The sequence below is a fragment of the Elgaria multicarinata genome, chromosome 2 (genome assembly GCF_023053635.1).
Source record: "Elgaria multicarinata webbii isolate HBS135686 ecotype San Diego chromosome 2, rElgMul1.1.pri, whole genome shotgun sequence".
Classification (NCBI taxonomy): domain Eukaryota; kingdom Metazoa; phylum Chordata; class Lepidosauria; order Squamata; family Anguidae; genus Elgaria; species Elgaria multicarinata.
This window is the reverse complement of record NC_086172.1, coordinates 18053931-18077287: the sequence shown is the minus strand read 5'-3', so window position 1 is coordinate 18077287 and position 23357 is coordinate 18053931. Positions and strand designations below refer to the sequence as shown.

Below are 23357 nucleotides of genomic sequence, written 5' to 3'. Positions count from 1 at the left end.
GCCTCAGTTCATACAAGTAGCACCAAATCATGGTTTGGTGATCAGGAATATTCACTGCAAGTTCCCCAGCTCCCCTCCTTTGCTCCTCCTCGTTCTTGAGTTCCCCACCATGGCTTGCTGTGTCGTCAAAATTAGTAAACTAGGCTAAACACCTGCCTCCAGACCATGATTTGAAAACACCATTTGAAGTTAATTTGTAAACATAGTTCCAAGGTTATCACATAGTTTTCCAGTTAGGAGGTTACTCAGGGTTTGGAAAACGGAACTCACACAAAAAAGAGGTGGAAAAGGAGCGTGTGAGCTCAGACGTTTGCTCCTGACTGCCAAAGCATGGTTTGGCCTTATAAGCCGTAGTGTTATCTTGGTAGACCTAACCTGAAATTGCAATTGCTGTGAGACTAGGGCCATAGCTAGACCTAAGGTTTATCCCTGGATAGTCCAGGGGTCAAACCTGTTCATCTAGGTGCCACACAGTGGATCCAGTGCTCAGGCAGGGGCGAACCCTGGATGATCCCAGGATAAACCTTAGGTCTAGCTGTGGCCTATAACAATGCAGTGAGAGGAATGCTAACATTAATTTCAACTCCAGATTTAAATCTTTAAATAATTTAAATGACATGACTATGTATCTATGATTCTACTGTGGCTGCATGAAGTACTCTGGTTTCTGTAAGCCTGCTGAGGGCTAAGTAGCACCTGAGGAAAACAGAGCAAGGCTGGAAGTAACGTGATGTCATCCATTCCAGGGATGGCCTGCCCCAGGACAACCTTCCCCCCCCCCAGGCCAGAATTAAAGCCAAGGAAGGGGCACAGAGTGAAAAGGTGGTTTGACCATAAACCAGCAAAGACATGTCCACTCTTAAAAAGGGGTTTCATGGCTTCCAGGGAAGCACACCTTCCTTGTTCTGCCTTTCCCTGGATTTAACTTCTCCGTTGGACTACAGCCAAGAGCAATGGGCTGAAGTAATTCTATTCTGGCTTGTAACTTTAGGGAAGTCCATAGTAACCTTCAGATGTGATGGGAGGACCAACAATAGATGACCTGTAGGGTTGGGTGCCTACAGATCTGTTGACCAGACTAGGAGGCAATGTATCCATTTCTGAATCCAACTTATTTATCCTACATTAATCATGAATAATTGAAGTGTCTGTATGTGTCAGATTAAAAAACGAAAGGAAAGGAGAATTCTCTCTACTAGTCTCATCTTCTGGGATGGTCATTAATTTTGGCACTACCAATGATCAAATTCTCGAAGTAAACTGAACACGTTTTAACATTGTGTCACTTTCGTCATGTTAATAATATAGCATTGTAAGTTTATTTCCCCCATCGACACCACCTTTTCATAAGTGCAGTTCCCCTCAGTAACCAACATCATACTGTTCTAGCCAAGCAAACAAGAACTGGTATGTATGGAAAGGCTGTAATAGTGGGAAGATTTAACAATATTCTGCTCAGCCTGAAGTTAGCAGCAGGTATAGCAATATTCTATACCATATGCCTCTCTATTAGGTCAACTGGTTTAAACAATAATTCCCTCTGAACCCCAGAGAATCATGGGAATTATAGGGGGCTCAGGATTTCTATCAGAGAATTATCACCATCTCACTAGATTACAATTGCCACAATTATTTGGCAGAATAATTTGACTGTCATGGTTTCTCCCAAATAAAAGCAGCATTAAATTGATACATGTACTATAAACATTTTGTATTTGTACGTTTTGATATTGCCTTTCATGTTTCATGTCTGTTTTTCAGATTCCACCCTAACATGTGCAAGTTTAGCCTGGAGAAGAGAAGATTGAGGGGAGACATGATAGCACTCTTCAAATACTTAAAAGGTTGTCACACAGAGGAGGGCCAGGATCTCTTCTCGATCATCCCAGAGTGCAGGACACGGAATAACGGGCTCAAGTTAAAGGAAGCCAGATTCCAACTGGACATCAGGAAAAACAACCTGACAGAGCAGTATGACAATGGAACCTGTTACCTAGGGAGGTTGTGGGCTCTCCCACACTAGAGGCATTCAAGAGGCAGCTGGACAACCATCTGTCAGGGATGCTTTAGGGTGGATTCCTGCAGTGAGCAGGGGTTGGACTCGATGGCCTTGTAGGCCCCTTCCAACTCTGCTATTCTATGATTCTAAGATTCTGTGATATACAAATCATGCCGCATCAACTATTCATTCCGTTTTTCTAAACAGCTCACAATACTGAATGAATTTCAAAGATAATGCTTTTGAACAGCATCACTATTTTACATGTAGTGTATACAACATCTCCCACTATGAACTGCTTCATAAACACCACAAGACTCAACACTATGTCATATGGCTACAACTACAGCAAGACAGAGTAGCTACTTATTATAATCTACAACAGGGGTGAGGTGGGGGCAACATGTGGCCCTCCAGATGTTTTTGGCCTTCAACTCCAATCAGCCCAAGGTAGCATAGCCAATGGTGAGGAATGAAGGGAGCTGGAGCCCAAAATATCTGGAGGGCCACCAGTTGCCCAACCCTGAATACAAGACAAAGCAAACAGTCTTCATTGATTTCATTGGATAGTGGAAACCTGAATGAAAGTCAACTGAAACATCTGGGTTTTAACAATAAAAATAATAATAATAATATATTTATTTATTTATTTATTTATTTGTTACCCGCCTCTCCCTCTGGATCGAGGCGGGGTACAACACAAATGTAAACACCATAAAATACATTTAAGTAATTAAAACATTTAAAACTAATACATTATTAAAAGCAGCACATCATTAAAAAGGCATCTTAAAATATAAATGAGTCATCACAGTCAGGCATTAAGAGGAACAATTTAACTAGATTTTCACATTTGCATATAGCCATTCCCACTCAGATTTTCAACATTATAATTCTCCCACACACACACACACACAAATACTACAATTTTGAAGGACCTCAAATTCATAATTTAAATATTTAATTGCCGGAAAATGTTTGTTTTCAGATTTCAGCTGATACTTACATGTACTCGAATACTGACGACATGTGTTCAGACCCTGCAAAAATCACTTTTGGAGCTCAAATATCAAATCTGCCTAATCTTAAATGCCAAATATTCCAGGATGTTGATTTTGATCCCTAAGCCCCAAGTCTGCCTCTTTGTTCTTCTAATTTTGTCCAGGAGTTTCTGAGATGAGGCCAGCATCCTACTGTGGCCAGTAAGATTGCTTAAGGGCATTATCTTACACAAGCTGAGGGGGGTCTTGCTAAACCTCCCAGGGTCGTCCCTGCCTGCTCCCGGGATCCCCTGTGTGTCATTTACATGAACAGGGATGACCCTGGGACAATCCCGGGATAAACCTTATGTCTAGGTAAGGCCCTTTGTCTCTCACCTCAGGTAATGTTGACGCTGCCCCACCACAACCACCAAAAGATGTATGGGCTTTGCTAGGCACTCCAATATTATTGTCACAGGATTTTGCATCAGAAAGGTAAATTCTCAAATCCCTAAAATTTCATGCAATTCATGTGTGTGCAGAACTTCAATGACCCTGCATATGAGCACTGGAACCTTCGATCATTCTCAGAGATCTGAAATCATAGCTCCTGGGTGGCTTGGCAAAGTACGTTGTAGTATAAGTTGTTATTGTTGTTGATGATGATAATGATTCAATGTCGATTCTATGTGGGGCTGCCCTTGAAGCTGCTCTGGAAGTCGGAGCTAGTGCAGAATGCTGCAGCTCGGCTGTTGTCTGGAGCTGCCCCTTTCCGGCATGTAACTCCTCTGCTGAGGGAACTGCACTGGCTGCCTATTTGCTACTGGGCCAGCTTTAAGGTTCTTGTACTTGTGTACAAAGCCCTGAACAACTTGGGACAAGGATACCTGAGAGAGCACCTTTTCCTCTACCAACCTGCCCAGTCACTGAGGTCATCCGAGGGCTTGCTCGTGGTGGTTCCACATAGACCCATCTTCCGATTGGAGTCCACCAGGAGAAGAGCCTTCAGTGTGGTGGCCCCCCTCCTAGGGAATTCCCTGCCTCTGGAGGTCAGGCAGGCGCCAACTTTGTATTCCTTTCGGCACCACCTGAAAATGTCATTGTTCCAGGAAGCCTTTCCTTAATGACCAGCCATGGTTCACTTTACATTTAAAGTGTGTTATTCTGTTTTTATTTTATCTTGTACACCGCTCTGAAATTTTGAAGGGGGAGTGGTATATAAATACTGCAAATAAATAAATAAATGTAAACCCCACCTATATGCAGAATTCCCTAGGCCGGGTATAGATGAAGGAGATTGATGTGAGAATGTCTGAAGGGGGGTGTAGGACCATATTCTTCCAATGGTACTAAAATGTAATAAATAAATAAAAATTCCTCTTCAGTTAGCTAAAGGATTTTTGCACTTTTGTGGGTTGTGCTTCTAGGACTGATGAGTTTCACTTCAGCAGTGGGTATATATCACACTGCAAGAGGATGAAGTATTCCCAATGTGTTGTTTGCCAAGTGCATTGGGATTCTTCAGGATGATTTAAACAAGCAAAATCTAATTTATTTTGTTGTTATTATTTAAATTATGTATAATTGAATAGTCGTACCGTTTTTCAAATATCAGCAAGTTGCAAGAGGCATTTTTATGGAATGCTGACATCACTGTGAAAAGATGGATTGTCACGCACTGAAAAACTCTTTAAATAATCCAGAATGGTTGCAGGCTGATATCAACGATTTAGTGTATTAACCAATTGAGAGAAATTATGTGTCAGATGAAACAATTGCTATGAAATATTCCAGAGTGCGGTGTGGTGTTTTTTTTGAATATGTAGATTTTGCCGCCAACTAAAATAAATGAGGTCCTTAGTTTTAATGTATGATTTTTTTGTAAGCCTTGAGCATACATAAATATGCACAATCAAGCTACAATTATTTTAGAGTAATCTTATTAAAGTCAGCTGGGTTACTCTGAAATAAGTCAGTTATGAATTGCAGCCATGGGCTCCTGCTAAGTGTAAATGTGTTTATAGCTAAATACAGCTATTTTCCACTTTCTACCTGATACTGGATTGTACAAATTTCCTTCAGTGATGCACATATCATTACAGAAGTAATTTGACATAGCTAATAATGTATGTTAGAATTAGCTGAATTTTCTATCTGTCCTGTGAAGTTCCTATAAAATCCACTGACGAAGAAGAAGAAGAAGAAGAAGAAGAAGAAGAAGAAGAAGAAGAAGCCGTAACAGCAATTAATAAGCAATAAGAGAAGCCTGTAAGACACAAGGAGTTACCAGTGGAGGTTGGTGACTCTTGTTTCAGTGAGGTAGTGAATCCGTTCTAGATTTCATTAAAAACCAGTCAGTACTCTAATGGAGCTATCCAAAGGGCTGAATCCAAGCTCCCAAACTGAGTTCAGCAGCTTTAGAGTTCTGACTGAAACCCAGAGCGGATTCACTGCCCCACTGAAATAGGAGCCACCAGCCTCCACTGGGAGCTGCTCTGATGGCTTTCAGGTTTTCTAAGGCCTTAGCTAGACCTAAGGTTTATCCCAGGATGTAAATGACACACAGGGAACCCCAGGAGCAGGCAGGGACAACCCCGGGACAATCCCAGGATAAACCTTAGGTCTAGCTAAGGCCTAGGTTTGGCAAAGGGCAGTCACTAAAGTGTACCAAAGGTCTCTAGGCACCCAACTCTGCCAGTCAAGTACCTGGAGATGCCTTATTCCAAAACAGCTATAGGTTTTTCCCTAGGGTGACCATATTTTGGAAACCAAAAAGGAGGACAACATGGTTGCCCCCAAGGGGCGTGTCCAGCACCCGAACATAGCCTTGGTCACATGTCTGATTTTACAGCATACATTTAAGACAAATCTGTTCTACATAACATCTTAATGTTAAAATCACTGAAATAAAGAACAAAGAACAAGTAAGAGATTCAATGTATCTGAAATTAACTTCACTCACTCCTACTTTTGTAGGTTTTGCTGTACAAAGTTTCATCTCTTTATCTTTAAAAATGACGATTTTAAAAATAATAATTTTAAAACCTAATTTTTTAAAAAAATCCTAAAAAATCAATGGATGAACGGATCTGTTTCAAATTTGGTATGACTAAATCCCTTCCTAAGAGCTACCATTGTGCCAAGTTTCATGTCTTTATCTTAAAAATGATGGAGTTATAAGCATTTTTGTTAATTCCCATTAGAGCTGCTCTTTGGAAAAAAATCCGGCTTTCCCCTTCCCCTCCCGGATTTGCCATCAAAACCCCGGGCACATCCGGGCAAATCCGGTCATATGGTCACCCTATTTTTCCCAGAACAATTAACGAGAGCAGAGTTACTTCAGTCTGCTACTCTTGGTTGCAGACCAACAGTCACAATCAGAGGAAGGACAAGGAACTCGCTCAGGCATCTGAAAAGAAAGGCTCTTTTGCTAGCATGCCCTTGGATGCAGGGCCGGTGCCAGAGTACTTATTTATTTATTTATTTTATTACATTTCTATACTGCGCAATAGCCGGAGCTCTCTGGGCGGTTCACAAAAATTAAAAACGTTCAAATTATAAAACAACAGTATAAAACCATAATATAAAATACGATATAAAAGCTCAACCAGATAAAAACAGCGGCAATGCAAAATTACAAATTTAAAACACCAAGTTAAAATTTATTTATAGACTGTTAAAATGCTGGAAGAAAAATTAGGACTCCCAAATATAAAGTTATATTATGTAGCCAATAGATTAATACATATAGTAGGAAGTATGTTAGGAGTGGGAGATTTAAGTTGGTTAGAGGATAGAAAAGGAATGGATAAAGAGTGGAAATTGGGAATTATATATTTTTAGAGAATATAATAAAAAATGGGGGGAAGAAATAGAGAACCCCCTTCTAAAAAATCACTGGGAAATATGGCGAGTATTTAAAAAGGAGTTACTTCCAAGTATTTCTCCAATAACACCAGTGATAATGTTAGGAAAATTTTCAGGGAATTTAAAAGATAAATTAGGGAAAATATTAATAGAGAAGGATATAATGAAACTAAAAAATTGGTTAAGGAGGATGAACACTCGAGAAGAAATAGAAGAGGTATTAAAGGAGAAGAATTTAACATGATTAAATTATTTTCAATTAGAGCAATGGACGAAGAAATGGTTAAAGGATAATGGAGAGTGTAGAGAGTTAATGAAATTTGAGATGATTTTAAAAAGAAATTGAGAAAGGAGAAAATAAAATGATAAAAGGTTTAACGAGGGAAATATATAGAATATTGGTTGGGAAGGGGGAGTCAGAGAATATGGGTAAGATGGTGTGGGAAACGGATTTGAAGATACAAATAGGGCAACAGAGTTGGGAGGGAATATGGAGACAAAGAGTGTTGAGAAGTATGTCAGTGAGGATAAAAGAGAACTATTACAAGATTGTATGGAGGTGGTATCTAACCCCAGTGAGATTAAATAAAATAAACAAGCTGAATTCAGCAAATTGTTGGAGAGGATGTAAAGAAAAAGGAACGTATTTACATATGTGGTGGGAATGTGTATTTGTTCAAAAAATGTGGAAAATGGTGTTTAAAGAGATAAATGATATAGTGGGAATGGAGATTGAAGAGACACCCACAGTGGCAATGCTATCATTATATGAAGATTTAAAATGTAATAAAGAAACAAAAGAACTGATAACGAATTTGCTGACAGCAGCAAGGTTGATCATATCTAGGAACTGGAAGGTGCAAGGAGATTATCAGGTTGAGGACTGGTATAAAGAGATTTGGGATATTGCTATAAATGATAAATTGACATGTAATATAAAAATAAGGAAAGGGATAACAAAAACAAATGATTTTGAAGGAATTTGGAATCAGTTCCTAGAATATGTATTATCTAGGGGGAGTGGAAGACCACCTCCAGAAGAATCAATGAGATTTTGGAAACAAGAATAGATCCCGGGGTGTGGGGGTGCACTTTATGTCATGTAATGTTGTGAAAATATCAATTAGAAATGTTATAAGGATAATTAAGATATGTATTATGTATTTTTTGTTGTCTTGTGTTCTGAATATTGTAGTATTGTATTAGTGTATTGTTAATCAATAAAATAAAATTAATAAAAAAAATGCTGGAAGAATAAAAAGGTCTTCACCTGGCGTCTAAAAGCATATAATGTAGGTGCCAAGCGAACCTCCTTAGGGAGCTCATTCCACAGCCGGTGTGCCTGTGGAAGGCCCTCCTCCTGGTAGCCACCTGCCTCACTTCCTTTGGCAGGGGCTCGCAGAGAAGGACCCCTGAGGATGACCTTAGGGTCCGGGCAGGTACATACGGGAGGTGGCGTTCCTTCAGATAGCTTGGCCCCAAGCCGTTTATTTTGTGCCCTAGGCAAGGCAAGCTACTTGCACACACACACACACCCCAAAAATTGCCAACCTCGATTTTTAAGAGCAGGTGTTTTGTAGAAAAAACAAAAAACACAAAACTTAAAACTGCTAAATTTATTTTAAATTGCAAGAATAAGCAATAATCAATCTTTGATTATCTTTCGCAAATACAAAAAAATATATTTTGGCACACAAATCATTTTGAACTAAGGGGTACTTGGTATAATGCATACCTCTGCCATTGGCAACACAACGTTAAAGCCTTTTACTTTAAGTATATATACTATTTAAGGTTACTTAACGTAACCAACCCCTCATGCTACCACAGTATTTCCCATTTACTTACCTCAGTTTGAAATTAAGCACTAAATAAAATGTTACTGGGTTATGGAAAAGATCTCGTACCATTTATGCTCTGAATTGTCATAGTTCTGCAAACTTGATTGGAATAACATGACATAAGTTGTAGCTGGAGAATTGAAGGCAGGGGGTTTGCAGCCTTTACTGTGCCCACCCCCCATGGAAGCCCTGTCCACCCCCACCCCACCCAAAATCCCCTCTGCCCATACTCTCCACTCAGTCCCCCAGCGATACTGATACACGTTACTCATAGAATCATAGAATAGCAGAGTTGGAAGGGGCCTACAAGGCCATCGAGTCCAACCCCCTGCTCAATGCAGAAATCCACCCTAAAGCATCCCTGACAGATGGTTGTCCAGCTGCCCCCTGAAGACCTCTAGTGAAAATTTGATAAGCGTTCCCTGCACCTCCTCGTCCAAATCATTAATAAAAATGTTGAAGAGCACTGGGCCCGGGACTGGAACTGAGTTCATCACCAGTGGACAGCCACACCACAGTTTTTAATACTGTATTTTAAATGTGTGTTTTAATATGTGAACTACTTAGAGATTTAATTATATCAAGCGGTATAGAGGCATTACAAATAAATAAACAAAAATCACCATGTGGCAGCGGCTTCCTTCCTGGGCCTCAGAATCCACCAAGGCCCCAAACTCTCCTGACTACCGTGAGCGACGGAGCTGGCAATTCTCCAGTGGGTGGCTCCTGGTCTTGGGTGTTCGTCCTTTAGGTGCATGGGCCGTGGGGGCGGATTCGGGGCCGTGGCAGCGCCCTGCGCCCGGTTCCCTCCCTTGCCAAAGCCCGCTCAGGGCGATGGAGAGGAAGGTGGGAGGGGAGGTGCTGGGGAGGGGAAGGCGCTTCCTTAGAGGCAGGCATGAGGGCGATTTGCACAGGCGACGGCGATGCCAGGTGAGACAGCAAGAGGGGCTGCCACTGCCAGGCGCAGGAAGTTGAAATGGAAGAGTGGGATCAGGTCGGGCCTGGCCGCTGCCCGGCCGGCTCACAGCCCCACGCTGCCTGACAGCAGCCCAGCTCCGCTGCCGCCCCCTGGAAGAATGGATTGGGCGCTGCCACGGACAGGAGCCAGGCATTGATGGCAGTGAAAAGGAGGTCGCCTGTCCTTCGTGCAGCCAACGCGCGCGTGCACTCTTCGGACTTTGGCTGAGTGCTGCACTGCCGCTCCGCCCCTCTTAGGTTGGCGCCCTAGGCCGCTGCCTAGTTTGCCTATAGGTAGCACCGGCCCTGCTTGGATGGTCTCCCCTCTCTACTCCCTCCTCCGCTTTCATCCTGACTTGGGGCTTCCTGCCATGCTTTGTTTACTTGTTACAGGCTGAGCTGCAGAGATACGCTGTGCCGGTGGTGCATCATAACAGCTGCACAAGAAGACTCTGTTGGGCACGCCCAATGTGTGGAAGGGTCTGAGATCATCACGTGCTGTCATGTTGTCTCCGGAGCCCTGATATCAGATCCTTTGAGATGCACTATGAGTCCAATGGCTCGTGGGATACATGGACGTATGAGTCAAAGCAACAAGAACCGAGAGTGAATTCATGTGAAAACAAGCTCAAAGTATGGTCTGCAAAATAAATGGACACAGTTTCTGACACTGAGCCATGCTGTTGAAGGGGAATTAATCCATCAGGTGCTGCTTGGCTTTTGTGATGTGACAAGATTTATTGCCCATAATCTATCACAGGGAAGAAAACTCCAGTGCCCTCCATCATTCTGATCTATATTAAACAGTTGTTTGTTGGCAGGTATATTAACGTAGCTAGTAATTAGTACTGTCGAAAGCATAAATAATGGCTTTCAGATGCAAAACGTTGTGAGCAGATTTCCCGTGCTGTAAAGTAGTGTTAGCACCACCAGTGAAACTATGTAAGAGCCTCTCTTGGGCTGTGGTGATTCTCATACATATGGAGAACAGAGCTTGTACAGGATCTGTGCTAAGGCTATACTCAATATTGACCTAAAATCTTGAGCTTCATTAAGTTTGGATCTTTAAAAAGTTCTGTTCCAGATGGAGGATCATCCCCTACCATATTCAGCATGTTTCTCTGACAGTAGAACATCTGCAAATTCACATTATCCACATCATTTTATAATAGCACCAGAGAACAAACTAAGGCCATGGCTAGACCAAAGGTTTATCCCTGGATCATCGAGGGGTCAAACCTGTTCATCTAGGTGACACACAGGGGATCCAGTGCTCAGGCAGGGACAAACCCTGGATGATCCCAGGATAAACCTTAGGTCTAGCTGTGGCCTAAGTTTGAACGTAGACATTTAGCAGCATTCTCTAACCTCCAGTTGTTTTGAACTACAACTCCCAGCATTCCCAGCTGCTTGGGGCTGATGAGAGCTGAAGTATTCTATTGAAGAATGGTATAAAGAAGTATGGGATATAGCTATTAATGATAAATTGACTTGTAATATTAAATGGAGTAGAGGTATAGCTAAAACAAATGATTTTGAAGGAATTTGGAAACAGTTCCTAATATTTTTGTTTTCTAAGGGAAGTGGGAAACCGCCAGCAGAAGAAAGTATGAGATTTTGGAATCAGGAATGAGATCCCGAGGTGGGGGGTGCACTTATATGTTAAGTTTGATTATGTTATATAGATATGATATTGATGTTATTCAACATTTATGTAGTATGTTGTTTCTTTAATTGTAATGGTGTATGTTTAAGTATTGTAGAAAATAATTTTTTAAAAAAAACACTTCAAAATGGTTAGAAGGAAGAACAGCTCATTCAGTTGTTAAAAAAGATAGTCGTACATTTTTGTCACTGCAATATGACAGCAAATTCTAAGACAAGACAAACAGTGGGTTTTTTCCCCTTACCCAGCAAGCCCAGTATTGAATACAACTTCCCCAGCTTTGGAGGACGGGTGGCCAAATGAGTAGCCCTTCATCTTGGTTCCATCTTCCAGCACCAAACTGGCAGTCTGTGCCTAAAAAAAAAGTTTGGGAGACTCAGCATTTATATGTTTACATGTATGTCATTCTTTTTACCCTGTGTCATCAGTTCCAAAATCTAAACCCTCCTTCCTTCTACCCTTATTAACTGTCCCATCATCTGTACAGTAGCTTGGGATGGGAGGCTGGTCCTGCATTCATCCTAGAGATTCTCTTACATCAGGCCAAGGACCATGGGGTGAATAGTATGCAAGATTCCTGTTGCACTGCCTAGTGGTCCAAATCACATGCTTCTTCCTCTCTATATTCCTGCAGCATTTATTTTTTTAACTTTACTGTGCTAAAATGGTCTTTAAACGCCTGGTCTGACACAACAGCTCTTTGCAGGCTCCTTCCAAAGAGGGTGGAAGTAGAGAAATGGAGCTAAGAATGGGGCAATGCCAATCGTACCCACCGGTATGGCATCAATCCTCATAACATACAACATCTTACAGCCCCACTGCAGGAGGTTAAGCCATTTCAGTCCTGCACACCCTTTCCCCCCCACCCCTAGGTACCCTATATTAAACACATTATATTTTACCGTTCTTTCAGAAGATAATTACACTAGAGAGAAAAATATAGAGCAGTAAAGAATTGATGTAGTTTACAATATTAATGAATCGAAATAATGACAACAGTCCTTGTCAAATCGCAGCTCAATGAAGTTATCAAAGTGGTCAGGAAGACAGGCTTAGATTGTAGAAACCTGAATTTCAGCCTCACCTTCCCCAATGATAGTGGCCTTGTGTAAGTCACCCTGTCCCTCTCCTAACCTCAGTTCCCTTTCAGCAAAATGAAAATGATACTGGTTTTCCCCCCACAATCAAAATTAAGGATTAACAGCTCAATAAACCCTTGCACCCTCTCCCGGAGGGAAGTTCGCTCACTGAACTCAACAGGACTGATTCCTAAGTAAACATGGCTACTGCAATCAAGGTATAAAAGTGCGGTATCAGCAAGCATTATGGGGTCTTATTATTACTCTGCCCAAAGGGCCTTATCTAGCACAGGTGAACAGTACCCTGGCAATGTATATATTTCGACAGGCAGGTATTTCCTGGTTTTGATTTATCATCATCATTATTTAAGAACAGGTTTGTTTATGCAGCATTCCTAAAGCAATTATTTTTACTCGACTTGTAAGTGTGGACATTATCACACATCCCTCAGCTGATGGCTTTCTAATACAATTTTTTTTTTTTTTTACAAACCATTAGAAAAGGCCACCTGGGCTAATCAGTTCCCAATGTGAACAATTTCAGCTTCAAATGGAATTAAAGATTTCTTGATCCATCTCCTAACTGGACATATTTGATAACATGCACTGATGCACTCTTTTTTTAAAATGGCATGTTATTTATGCTGGTGCAGTTCATGGGCATGTACTAACACCTCTGAATCTATTCTTTATTAAAATATTTAGAACCTGCCTTTTGATTAAAAGTCTCCAGGATAGCTAAGAAAACATACTAAAAATATGGTTTAAAACACCTGGTGAAACTAAGTATTTATTTATTTTATTACATTTTTATACTGCCCAATAGCTGAAGCTCTCTGGGTGGTTCACAACTCTCTGGGCGGTTCGTAGTAGATTTCTCTACTAACTGAGTTGAAGGTGGGGAGGGGTGTCAATGTCCCCAAATTTTGTTCAGAATGTCAACGTGGATGAGGGTTGTGTTGTGTGTGTTTTTACCTCTTTGCAACATATCTTTTGGCAGTATTTATGAATTAGTGTGGAAAGAATGTAGAAATGACATTTCCAACAATATATCATCTTCAGTACCTATCTGGTCATCCCATATATACAGTTAACGTTGCACACCTGTTGGTTTCGGATAGCGCAACATAATTAGCGCCTATGCCGGGACACAATTGGATCATTCCCATCACTAGAGTACTTGGATATCTCCCTTGTTCTTCAGATCCCTAATTAGAGAAACCATTTAAGTCCCAAATGGATTTCTCTGTATGTTCCTGGGTCCCCAAATGCAGGCCTCTTTCACATTGCCTTACATCTATACCATTTCTTTTGTTTCAGCCTGCTTCGATCTTCCATTCATCTTTCTTCTACAGCTAAGGATTTGATCCCCTGAGTTTCTTAGTTTGCTGCTCAATACAGTTCAAGGCTGATTCAGATATAATCCATTTTGACAATTCTAAATTCTACGCTCCCAAATTTCAAATTCTGAAACCATTCCAACTGCGTAGAACATGGAAATCAAGTAAACAAAATCCATTCCAAACACAGAATTTGACGTTGATTTTTCAGTGAATAATTCCAGCTGCTTATACGTACAAGAGAATTAAACAAACGGTTGGGTGTTTGTTTGTTTTTGTTTTAGCACATTAACATGAGGTGCAACACACCAGCTGGGCATGTGGTGCACAGCCCCGGCTTGTTTCAATGGGGCTTTTGCAGGAGAACTTCTCTGTGGACTGTGCCCATTCCTTTGAAGTCATCCTTCCTTTTGGGGCCACAAGAATTTCTTTGTTCCCTGTTTCACTCAATTCTGCCTCTCCACTTCCAGTGAAATAAATTTCTGTTTTCCTTTCTGTGTGCTTCAAATATTTTGAGAGTCCTTTTACTGTTCACCGAAATCGTCTTCAAAGCCGGCATTCAATATTTTTTCTCTTCCTTTAATTACATTTTGTCGTTTGCTCCCAGGGATTTTATGGATCTCCCAGTCTTCTCCTTTGCCCAGTAGGCTGTACTGTTACAAGCTCCCTAGTTATTGCTTTGCTCACACTGCTCTCTTTACGTCCCCCACCCACTCCTTAAAGCCCGTGTCTTCAGATGTGTATTAAATGATGCCAACTTCAAAAACTGAGGCTTCTGCACCTTCCCGAAAAGCAGTGAAACTTTACTGCAGCCAGACTTTTTCTAAGGAAGCCCCTGTTCAAATGAATATTTGGCTTTATTAGATGTCTTTGCCTCTTTCTTGAGGGATTGGCCAAATCAGTATGGATCAGCCTGAGATTGAAGGGGGAATCAGTCTTGTAACTAGCACCCCTGTATATGCAGAACTGCACACCTGGGGTTTAAACTATCACTAAATGTATTTATCCAAGTTCATCATGGACATATATTCTATGCTATTAAAAAGGTACAAAATCAGAAGGGCTGGATCACCTGTAGAGCTAACTCAGAAATGAATTGCACAGTTGCTGCTGGAGGAATTTACAAACAAGCTAATGATGCTTGTGAGCTTTTTTGCCCTTCTCCCACGAGCCAGGCCAGACAGACCAGCTACCAGCACTTGGGGTCTGTGGTGAAAGCTAATAGGGAAGGTGACAAAGGAGGTGACAAACAACAGATGATCATGAGCCCAGAGTCACTTCTCCCATGGTAGAATCATAGAATAGCAGAGTTGGAAGGGGCCTACAAGGCCATCGAGTTCAACCCCCTGCTCAATGCAGGAATCCACCCTAAAGCATCCCTGACAGGTGGTTGTCCAGCTGCCTCTTGAAGGCCTTGAATAACCCAACCCTGGATTATTTGGATATGCTATGCAAACGATGTCCACTCTTGTTGCTGCCTGAGCTAATCAAAATATCAAAAAGCTCCTAAAAGAAGCAAAACCTCAGACAGTGCTGAAGGAAGGAATTTGTTTCTGATATTCGATGTACCCAACCCATTTCAATGTACCATATTTCTTCAATTCTAAGACGCCATCGATTCTAAGGCGCACCCCATTTTTAGACCTGTTTATTTAGGGGGGAAAGTGTGTCTTAGAATCAAAGAAATACGGTATGTCATGAGCTTTTATAACTGTTTGTACAAGCAAAAGCTACAGAACGGAAAACCTGTCAATGTAACCACAGTCAAACTGATGATGGTGACTCCGCTAATGACCAAAGCAGTGGAGATATTCCTACCTGTTATTTCATCACATTTGTGTGTTTTTCAGGAATGAAAAAAAAAAGCCAGCTAAATGACATCACGATGAAGACTATCTGTTGAAATGTGTTGGATATTTCAAGTCTTTCATTTCTGAGTACTATTCTGACTGACTTTGACTCTTTTTTGGCTTTTTGGTGCTGGCCTTCTCTTCTTCCTGCTCCTAAAACTGTGTCTTTCTCCTGCCCTCTAGTGGTTGTAGGAATGCAATACTAGATCATTATCTTTAATTATGATGATCTCTTTAATCAGGAAACAAATGCCAGCTTTGCCTTTTTCATTTAAGAGATAGGATCAGAAAAGGATGTAACCATTTCCTGCATGTTCCTTGATAACAAAATATCTATATCTGTAGTTCCCAAATTTTGACATGTTTAGGGTGACCATATGAAAAGGAGGACAGGGCTCCTGTATCTTTAACAGTTGCATAGAAAAGGGAATTTCAGCAGGGGTCATTTGTATATATGGAGAACCTGGCGAAATTCCCTCTTCTTCACCACAGTTAAAGCTGCAGGAGCTATACTAGAGTGGCCAGATACAAAAGAGGGCAGGGCACCTGCATCTTTAACTATTGTGATGAAGAGGAAATTTCACCAGGTTCCCCATATATACAAATGACACCTGCTAAAATTTCCTTTTCAATACAACTGTTAAAGATACAGGAGCCCTGTTCTCCTTTTCATATGGTCACCCTACATTAACAGTTGCATAGAACAGGGGATTTCAGCAGGTGTCATTTGTATATATGGAGAACCTGGTGAAATTCCCTCTTCATCACAATAATTAAAGTGCAGGAGCTATACTAGAGTGACCAGATTTAAAAGAGGGCAGGGCACCTGCAGCTTTAACTGGTGTGATGAAGAGGGAATTTCACCAGGTTCTCCATATATACAAATGACACCTGCTGAAATTCCCTTCTCTATGCAACTGTTAAAAATACAGGAGCCCTGTCCTCCTTTTCACATGGTCACCCTACACATATTGAGCCATTAGGTGTCAAAGGGGTGGATGATTCAAGCAAGAGTTTCTCACCATCTTGAGCCAAAGAGGAGTGTAAACAGATCCATGAAAAGGTATATATGAAAAGGTAGAGCTTCGGCTATTGGGCAGTATAAAAATGTAATAAATATTAATTGTGCTACCTAGTGAAGAATGGATACATGGAGGAGAAGGTTAAGCTCCTTCTCCCTAATATCTAGCCTTCTATGTGCATGTTTTTATTTATTTATTTATTTATTTATTTTATCTGGAGGGGCGTTTCAGTCATGTGAGTCTCCACTTGCAGGAACAATCCAAGCTGTCAAAGATAGTTAAGGTACTGCCGTGGGGCTTGTAGTTTTTAGCTAAGATTTAATGAGAAGTAGTCTGGAAGGCTTTGGGCCTGTTCAGCCTCTGGAATGTCAGAATCTGTGTGAGTCAATCTCTGTCAGCGTTCTAAGAGCAGGGAATGGGAGTTGCCTTACTCCCTGCAGCCACCTGCTTGTCCTGGCCTTGGCAGGGGAGCTCTCTGTGAGAACTTGATAGAGAAAGGATGGAGTGGGGGTTGCATAAGGCACGCCCAGCTGGAAGTGCCGTCTTGGTGGGCTGAGCAGCGCTGCCCTGTTTGGACAAGGGTGTTGCTGAAAGGCCCTTTCTGTGAAGTGGTCCAGAGGAGGCCTATGCTGACGCAAAGGCAAGGAGACTTTGCTAGGAACATCTAGTCTGTATTTGCTGAAAAAACCCTCATCTGAGACTCTGGAGGCACTCTGCACATGGTCCCTTCTAATAGGAATTTTGGATTGCGAAGGGCTTGCCATGAAAAGTACTGTGAGGCTTCTCATACAATTGAACTCTCATTTGCTGTGGGTTGTGTGTCTTTGTTTGTCATCAGCTGAGTGCATCGGCAGACTGGGTTTGATCTTGTGTTCAGAACTGTGAAGATGGCAATGGGGAAACCACATTGATGGGGATCTCATCACAGTAGTAGTGATTAGCTTTTGACTACTCTGGAATTTCTTGGAGCCTATAGCTAATGACCCTCAGCTATACGATTTCTGAAGTGTGTAACCATTAAGCCTTTGCCATGAGATTTACTGCAATAAAGAAGTTTCACTGTCCCCATGCAGTTTGCCAGAACGTGTGCTTGCCTGAGGTATTGGGAAACCTGACTCAAACACTAGTTTGCCCACCTCACTGATAACAAGGCGGGGGAATGAAAAATCTTCAGAGACAGTCTCCTCTGAGGAGAGTGTGTGGTCACATTGGCTAGAACTAAAACATTCACATTGATCCTGGGAAGAAGAGGGGCTATATTAGCAATCCAGGATGAGCAAGCAGAAGGTCTAGGAGACATGGAAGCTGAGGCCCCACTACATGTTAGGGAAGACATATTGCACCTAACCAACCCATATACCCCTGGTAGCAGGTAGTTGGGGGTGAGAGCATGGTGTTATGGCATTAGCATTTCCCATTGCTTCCAATAGAACCCAATGGGGGTGGCTGAGAAGAGAACAACATTTCTCAATTAAATATTACAACAGAAACACAGGTTGGTAGCTCCACATAACATGTCGTTTGGGGCAGGGATAGGGAACCATAGGAGCGGGGCAAGAATCCACAGTAGAGTGGATACAGGGACCTAAGAGAACGTGAGGTAAACAATATATAAGGCCTGAGGAAATGTTCTGGACATAGGTCCACCACCGATTTAAACTGAGAAGTTATGCATCATATTTTCTGGACAGCACATTATGTATCACATTTTATGCATCCATTGTATGCATCACATTGTAGGTAAATAAGTTCCAGCGGTGTGAATGTTGATGGGCCCTGAGTTACGATTTATTAGGAATAGGGAAGTTGGAGGAATCTGGTTTGATTGTTGAGCTTGGTGAGGTTTTGCCAATCTCACCGCACCACCGCCCCGCGCACAAATTCCTGAGCTTCCCCGAAACAGCACACAATGAGTCAGGCAAGTTTGCAGTTCCACACTTTTCCACTAGCCACCATTTTGTGCAAAATGCCAGCTGTAAATAGTGCCATTTCCCAAAATTGCAGGCATGAATGGTGCAATTAGTGCTATTTACGACCACCATTTTGTGCAAAATGCAAAGTGGTGATTTCCATAAATAGCTTGTGCATAATGGCAGCTTGCAGAAAAGTGGGAAGCTGCAAGCTCCTGCCGGGCACCTGTGGACCACCTGACGGCTTGGCCCACACACCTGTCAGGAGACCGGCGAGCGGTGTATGAGTAGCACATGGAGGAGTTCACTCATTCCTAATGGGAATCCCAGGAAGCCATAAGCCATTAGCACTTTTGGAGACTGGGTGGAGAAGCCTGCCAGACTATCCAGAGTCTCTCACTACCTGTAGTATCAGCAGTTGCAACATCCTGTGGAATAACAACTCGAAATAGCAGCTACAACGTTCCAGGGGCCTTGCACCATTAGCAACAAGACTGATACTGACTTATGGGCCAACATCTAAAGGGCAGAAAAATAATATAAAGAATCTTTGGGTGAATCAGTAGCTGGGTAAAATGTATATAAAGTAGGCATAGCAAATGTCCCAGTCTGAGTTCCCAGGACATCAGAAAGACGCTCACCTTGGGACCCCACAATCTCCAGTATCATTGAATAGGCATTGAGCAGGGGGTTGTATTCGATGGCCTTGTAGGCCCCTTCCAACTCTGCTATTCTATGATTCTTTGACAAAAGTTCATGTCTATATCAGTTTGGATTTAAATGTGATTTCCACATGCAATCTTTGTGAACAAATAAATCAGTTTAAGATTAGAACAGCTCTTGTAGGCAGTCTCATTAATCCAACTCTTTTGAGATATCTGGTCTGATTGGTATTGATCAGCCTGGATCAGACATTTTTGAGTCACAGTTTAATAATTATGCCTTGTCCATGGTGTAGTTTTTGTGAAGAGGGCGTACAAATCTAGCAGGGAATTCTCAGCCTCTCACCAAGCTGGAATTCCTATTTGTTTTTGAGGGAAGCCGTGATAGTTAAACTAGTACAAAGGTTTATAGAAGTTTACAGTGTACAAAAGGTGAGGAAAAGAGTGACCAGTATTGGGAGGGATTAGGAAAAGCTCACACAGGACATAAGGAGCAGACATCGGTCCGGGCCCGATTCAAAGTGCTGGTATTAACATACAAAGCCCTGAACGGTTTGGGGCCAGGTTATTTGACGGAACGCCTCCTCCCATATGTGCCTGCCCGGACCTTAAGATCATCTACAGGAGCCCTTCTCCGTGAGCCCCTGCCAAAGGAAGTGAGGCAGGTGGCTACTAGGAGGAGGGCTTTCTCCGCTGTGGCACCCCGGTTATGGAATGAGCTCCCCAGAGAGGTTCGCTTGGCACCTACATTGTTTTCTTTCCGTCGCCAACTTTTTATTTTCTCAGTATTTTAACACCTAATTTAACTTAAATTTAAACTTTGCTGTTTTAATCTCATATTTTAACTTAAATTAATTTTTTGCTGTGTGGTTTTATTCTGGTTGTGCTTTTTATATTGTATTTTGTATTTGTGTTTTAAATTTTTTGGTTGTTTTTATGCTCTTCGTGGTTTTAATTTTTGTGAACCGCCCAGAGAGCTTCGGCTATTGGGCGGTATAGAAATGTAATAAATAAATAAATAAATAAAATTATACATGTTGACATAAAGGGGGTGAAAGAAGAACCATTAATGCTCAGCAATAACAGATGCTGGATGAAAACCAGGAATGGCAGAAGGAAGTGGGGTAGTTAAGTTCCCAAGATTCCTGGCTCTCCTCCTGGCTCTCTCCAGGCAGGTATCTGAAATTAAGCAGGTGACGGTTTTCCTAGCAGAGAGATAAAGTCATGGGGAAAACTTTACCTAATATTTCTTTATTTAAAAAATTTCTTGGCAGGAGCCTCCCAAGACAGCATACAACAGTAAAAATGCATATAGTAAAAACTGATATGATAAAAACTGATGTGGTAATAAAAACAGCAACAGCAGCAAATGTTCTAAAAAATAGCAAACACCAGCATAAGACGAAACCTACAACACATCATTGCAGCTACAACAGTCCAATAAAACATAATCAGGAGAAGGGCAGAGTAAAGTACTACGTTTTCAGGGCTTTCCCAATGGCAACTTATTCCAGAAGTGGGAGGCCACTGCAGAAAAGGCGCTCTCTTGTATCGCTGCCTTCCTAACTGCCCTCACAAGGGGGTAGATTAGGAGGGTCTCTCTTAAAGTGTGGTATGGGTGAAGGTGACCCTTCAAGGAATTTGGTCCCAACCCATTTAAGGCTTTAAAGGTCAAGTTATAGGAGCAGGGTCAGAAATAGAAGCAGAAGTCATGAAGACAAGGGAGGTTTGGAAGCCTGAAGTTGGGACCACAGGCAAGAGAGCTGGGGGGGAGGGGAGGTCCAACCCTAAGAGGGCAGCTTCAACAGACGCATAAGGAGGGTGAGAAAAACATCTTCTCTTGTTACTGCAGGCTTTGCTAGACCCGGGGTTAGCCTGGGCTGATACCCGGGATCACCCCTGGGCGTCCATATGATGCACAGAGGATCCTGGGTTTAGGCAGGGGTCAACCCTTCCTTGCCCCAGGGTAATGGGCTCCACTTGTAGCCCAGTATTTTCGCAGTCTGAGCCTGGGACCGCAGAAGGTGTAGACCGTTCCACTGCTTTCCCACCTACGCGCGCTTACTTACACATAGGCGGGAGAAGCCGCGCACATGTCTGCAGTGCTCCCCAGGAGTGCAGCACCCATCGGGAGTAGGGGGGGAGCGGGGGAGCCTTTTTTTTAAAAAAAAAAACTCACCTTTGTCGATCGTGTTCTCCTGCGCACCTGGCCCTTTAAAAATGAAAAAAAATGGCGGGCACGACGGGACTTTCCTTTAACCCGTTGCGCCTGACGTATAGCCTGGGGCAACAGCCCCTCCTCCTGACCGGACATTCAGGTAGGTCTAGCAAAGGCCTGCAAAGCTATAGTAAGAAAGCCACTCCTGGTTTAATTCTAGTTTCCACACAGGGCCCCATTCAGGGTCTGGATTTGGAAATCCTACAGCAGCAGTGAGCCCCAAAAGACAACGATGGGAAATTAATCTCATGCGGTGGTTTGGTGTACCCCAGAAAAATTTACCATTGAAGGAGGAAGGCGCAAAGCACCCTGGCCCTGGATTTCTCCAGGCAAGCTTTCCCCTGCCATTAAGGGAGACGGACACCCTGCCCACAGGCACCAGGCTTTATTGTGTCTTCCTTGGCCTTTCTGAAGCTGCAGCTGAGTCTTCTCAGCCCAGGCCTCACCTCACCGCTGTTCCCAGAGCCAGCTTGTTTTTTGAGAGCACTCAATGAGACCCCTCTTCCCTAAGTCTACCTTCTCACTGTCACTGTCACCAAATGCTATTGCTCCTCCTCCTCCTCCTCATCGCTATCATTTGCTTGCTTGACTGATAGAGAGACAGTGAGCAAGTAGGCCATGGCATCAGCTGCTGCTTCTCACCACCACTGTTGTCTGGGCCAGAGCGAGAGACGGGGGAACAAGCAAGTTGCAATGGTGAAGAGGAGGAGGACGTCTAGAGGTAACTTATCAGTAAACCTTTGCTGGGGTGTGGGCCATCAGCTGGTCACACAAACTACAGAATTCACTACTACAAGATGTAGTGATGGCCACTAATTTGGGGAATAGGCAAATACCTGGAGAAGAGCATCAGTGGCTACTAGTCCTAATAGCTATGTGTTAACTTCAGTATCAGAGGCAGTAAGCCTCTATACATCAGTTGTTGGGGAACATGGGTGGGAGGGTGCTGTTGCACTTGTGTCCTATTTGTGGGTTCCTGGTCAACAACTGGTTGGCCACTGTGTGAACAGAATGCTGGACTAGATGGAGCATTGGTCTGATCCAACATGGCTCTTCTTATGGTCTTACGTTTAGGTGCCCAAGCATGCCTAAGCTTAATGAAGGCCCTGTCCCTGCCTCTTTCTGGGCTACAGTCCGCAAAAATGCCACATTGGTAGCCTTGGTATGGATGTGATGTGCTTGTAACCAGATCTCCCCCTCCCCTGCTGTCCAGTCCTTCCTGATATGTTGGGGGGAGGGGGGCGAAGTGAACTTGATCTGTGAATCCCTGTGATGCAGACTGTGTGGACATCAAGACTAAACTTGCAACCCTCTTGTCACAAAGCATTTCGGAATTTGTTATAATGCTCAGCACTTTCACTAAGGAAATCATAGCTCAGCTTGATCAGTCTCTGTAATGCTATTCCTGCCGAGCTCCCACTCGAAGTCCTTTGGTGTCACCATCCATCATTTCTCTCTCTTTAGATATTCCAAAAGGTTACGGAGGAGCAGGGGAGCCTAAATAATGCAATAGGCCATTGTGTGTTATGGATACAGACTCAGTAAGGCAAAAGCACTTGCAATATGCAACATGAAAAACTGAGAGTCACTTCTAAGCAACTTGTGGGAGCTGTTTGACGTCAGTGCAGCTAACACACAAGTTTGCCTCTTCTCTTCTTTGAGCTGGAAAAACACAATTTGCTGCTTTTCCTTCATATGAGTTTGTGGCCCCCATGTTATGGAGGTCAGGCTAATGGATTGGTTTTGTGAGTAGATTTTAAATGCAAGTTGGCCGATTACATATTGTAGAAACTGACATTGAAAACATGTACAGTCCTTGGACATCCTTCTCACAATGTCTCTGAAGAGCTGTGTCAACTGCTTTTTTTGGGGGGGGGGCATGTGACTATTCAGGGACCCCAACCTGCCTCTGGATTGCCTTGAGAGGATCCAGAAAACCTTGTTGGTTGTTCTCCCCCGTGGCATT

At 42.6% G+C, this 23357-nt stretch overlaps 1 protein-coding gene across 1 annotated transcript in view; it reads right to left on the bottom strand.

Moving 5' to 3' along the window:
* The window catches only part of CPS1 (carbamoyl-phosphate synthase 1), a 184790-nt gene that overhangs the window by 154403 nt on the left and 7030 nt on the right, over positions 1-23357 (bottom strand). The window contains exon 2 of the mRNA XM_063116089.1: positions 11555-11664. Coding sequence (XP_062972159.1) covers positions 11555-11664 — 110 coding nt within the window. The remainder of the gene's footprint in view (positions 1-11554; positions 11665-23357) is intronic.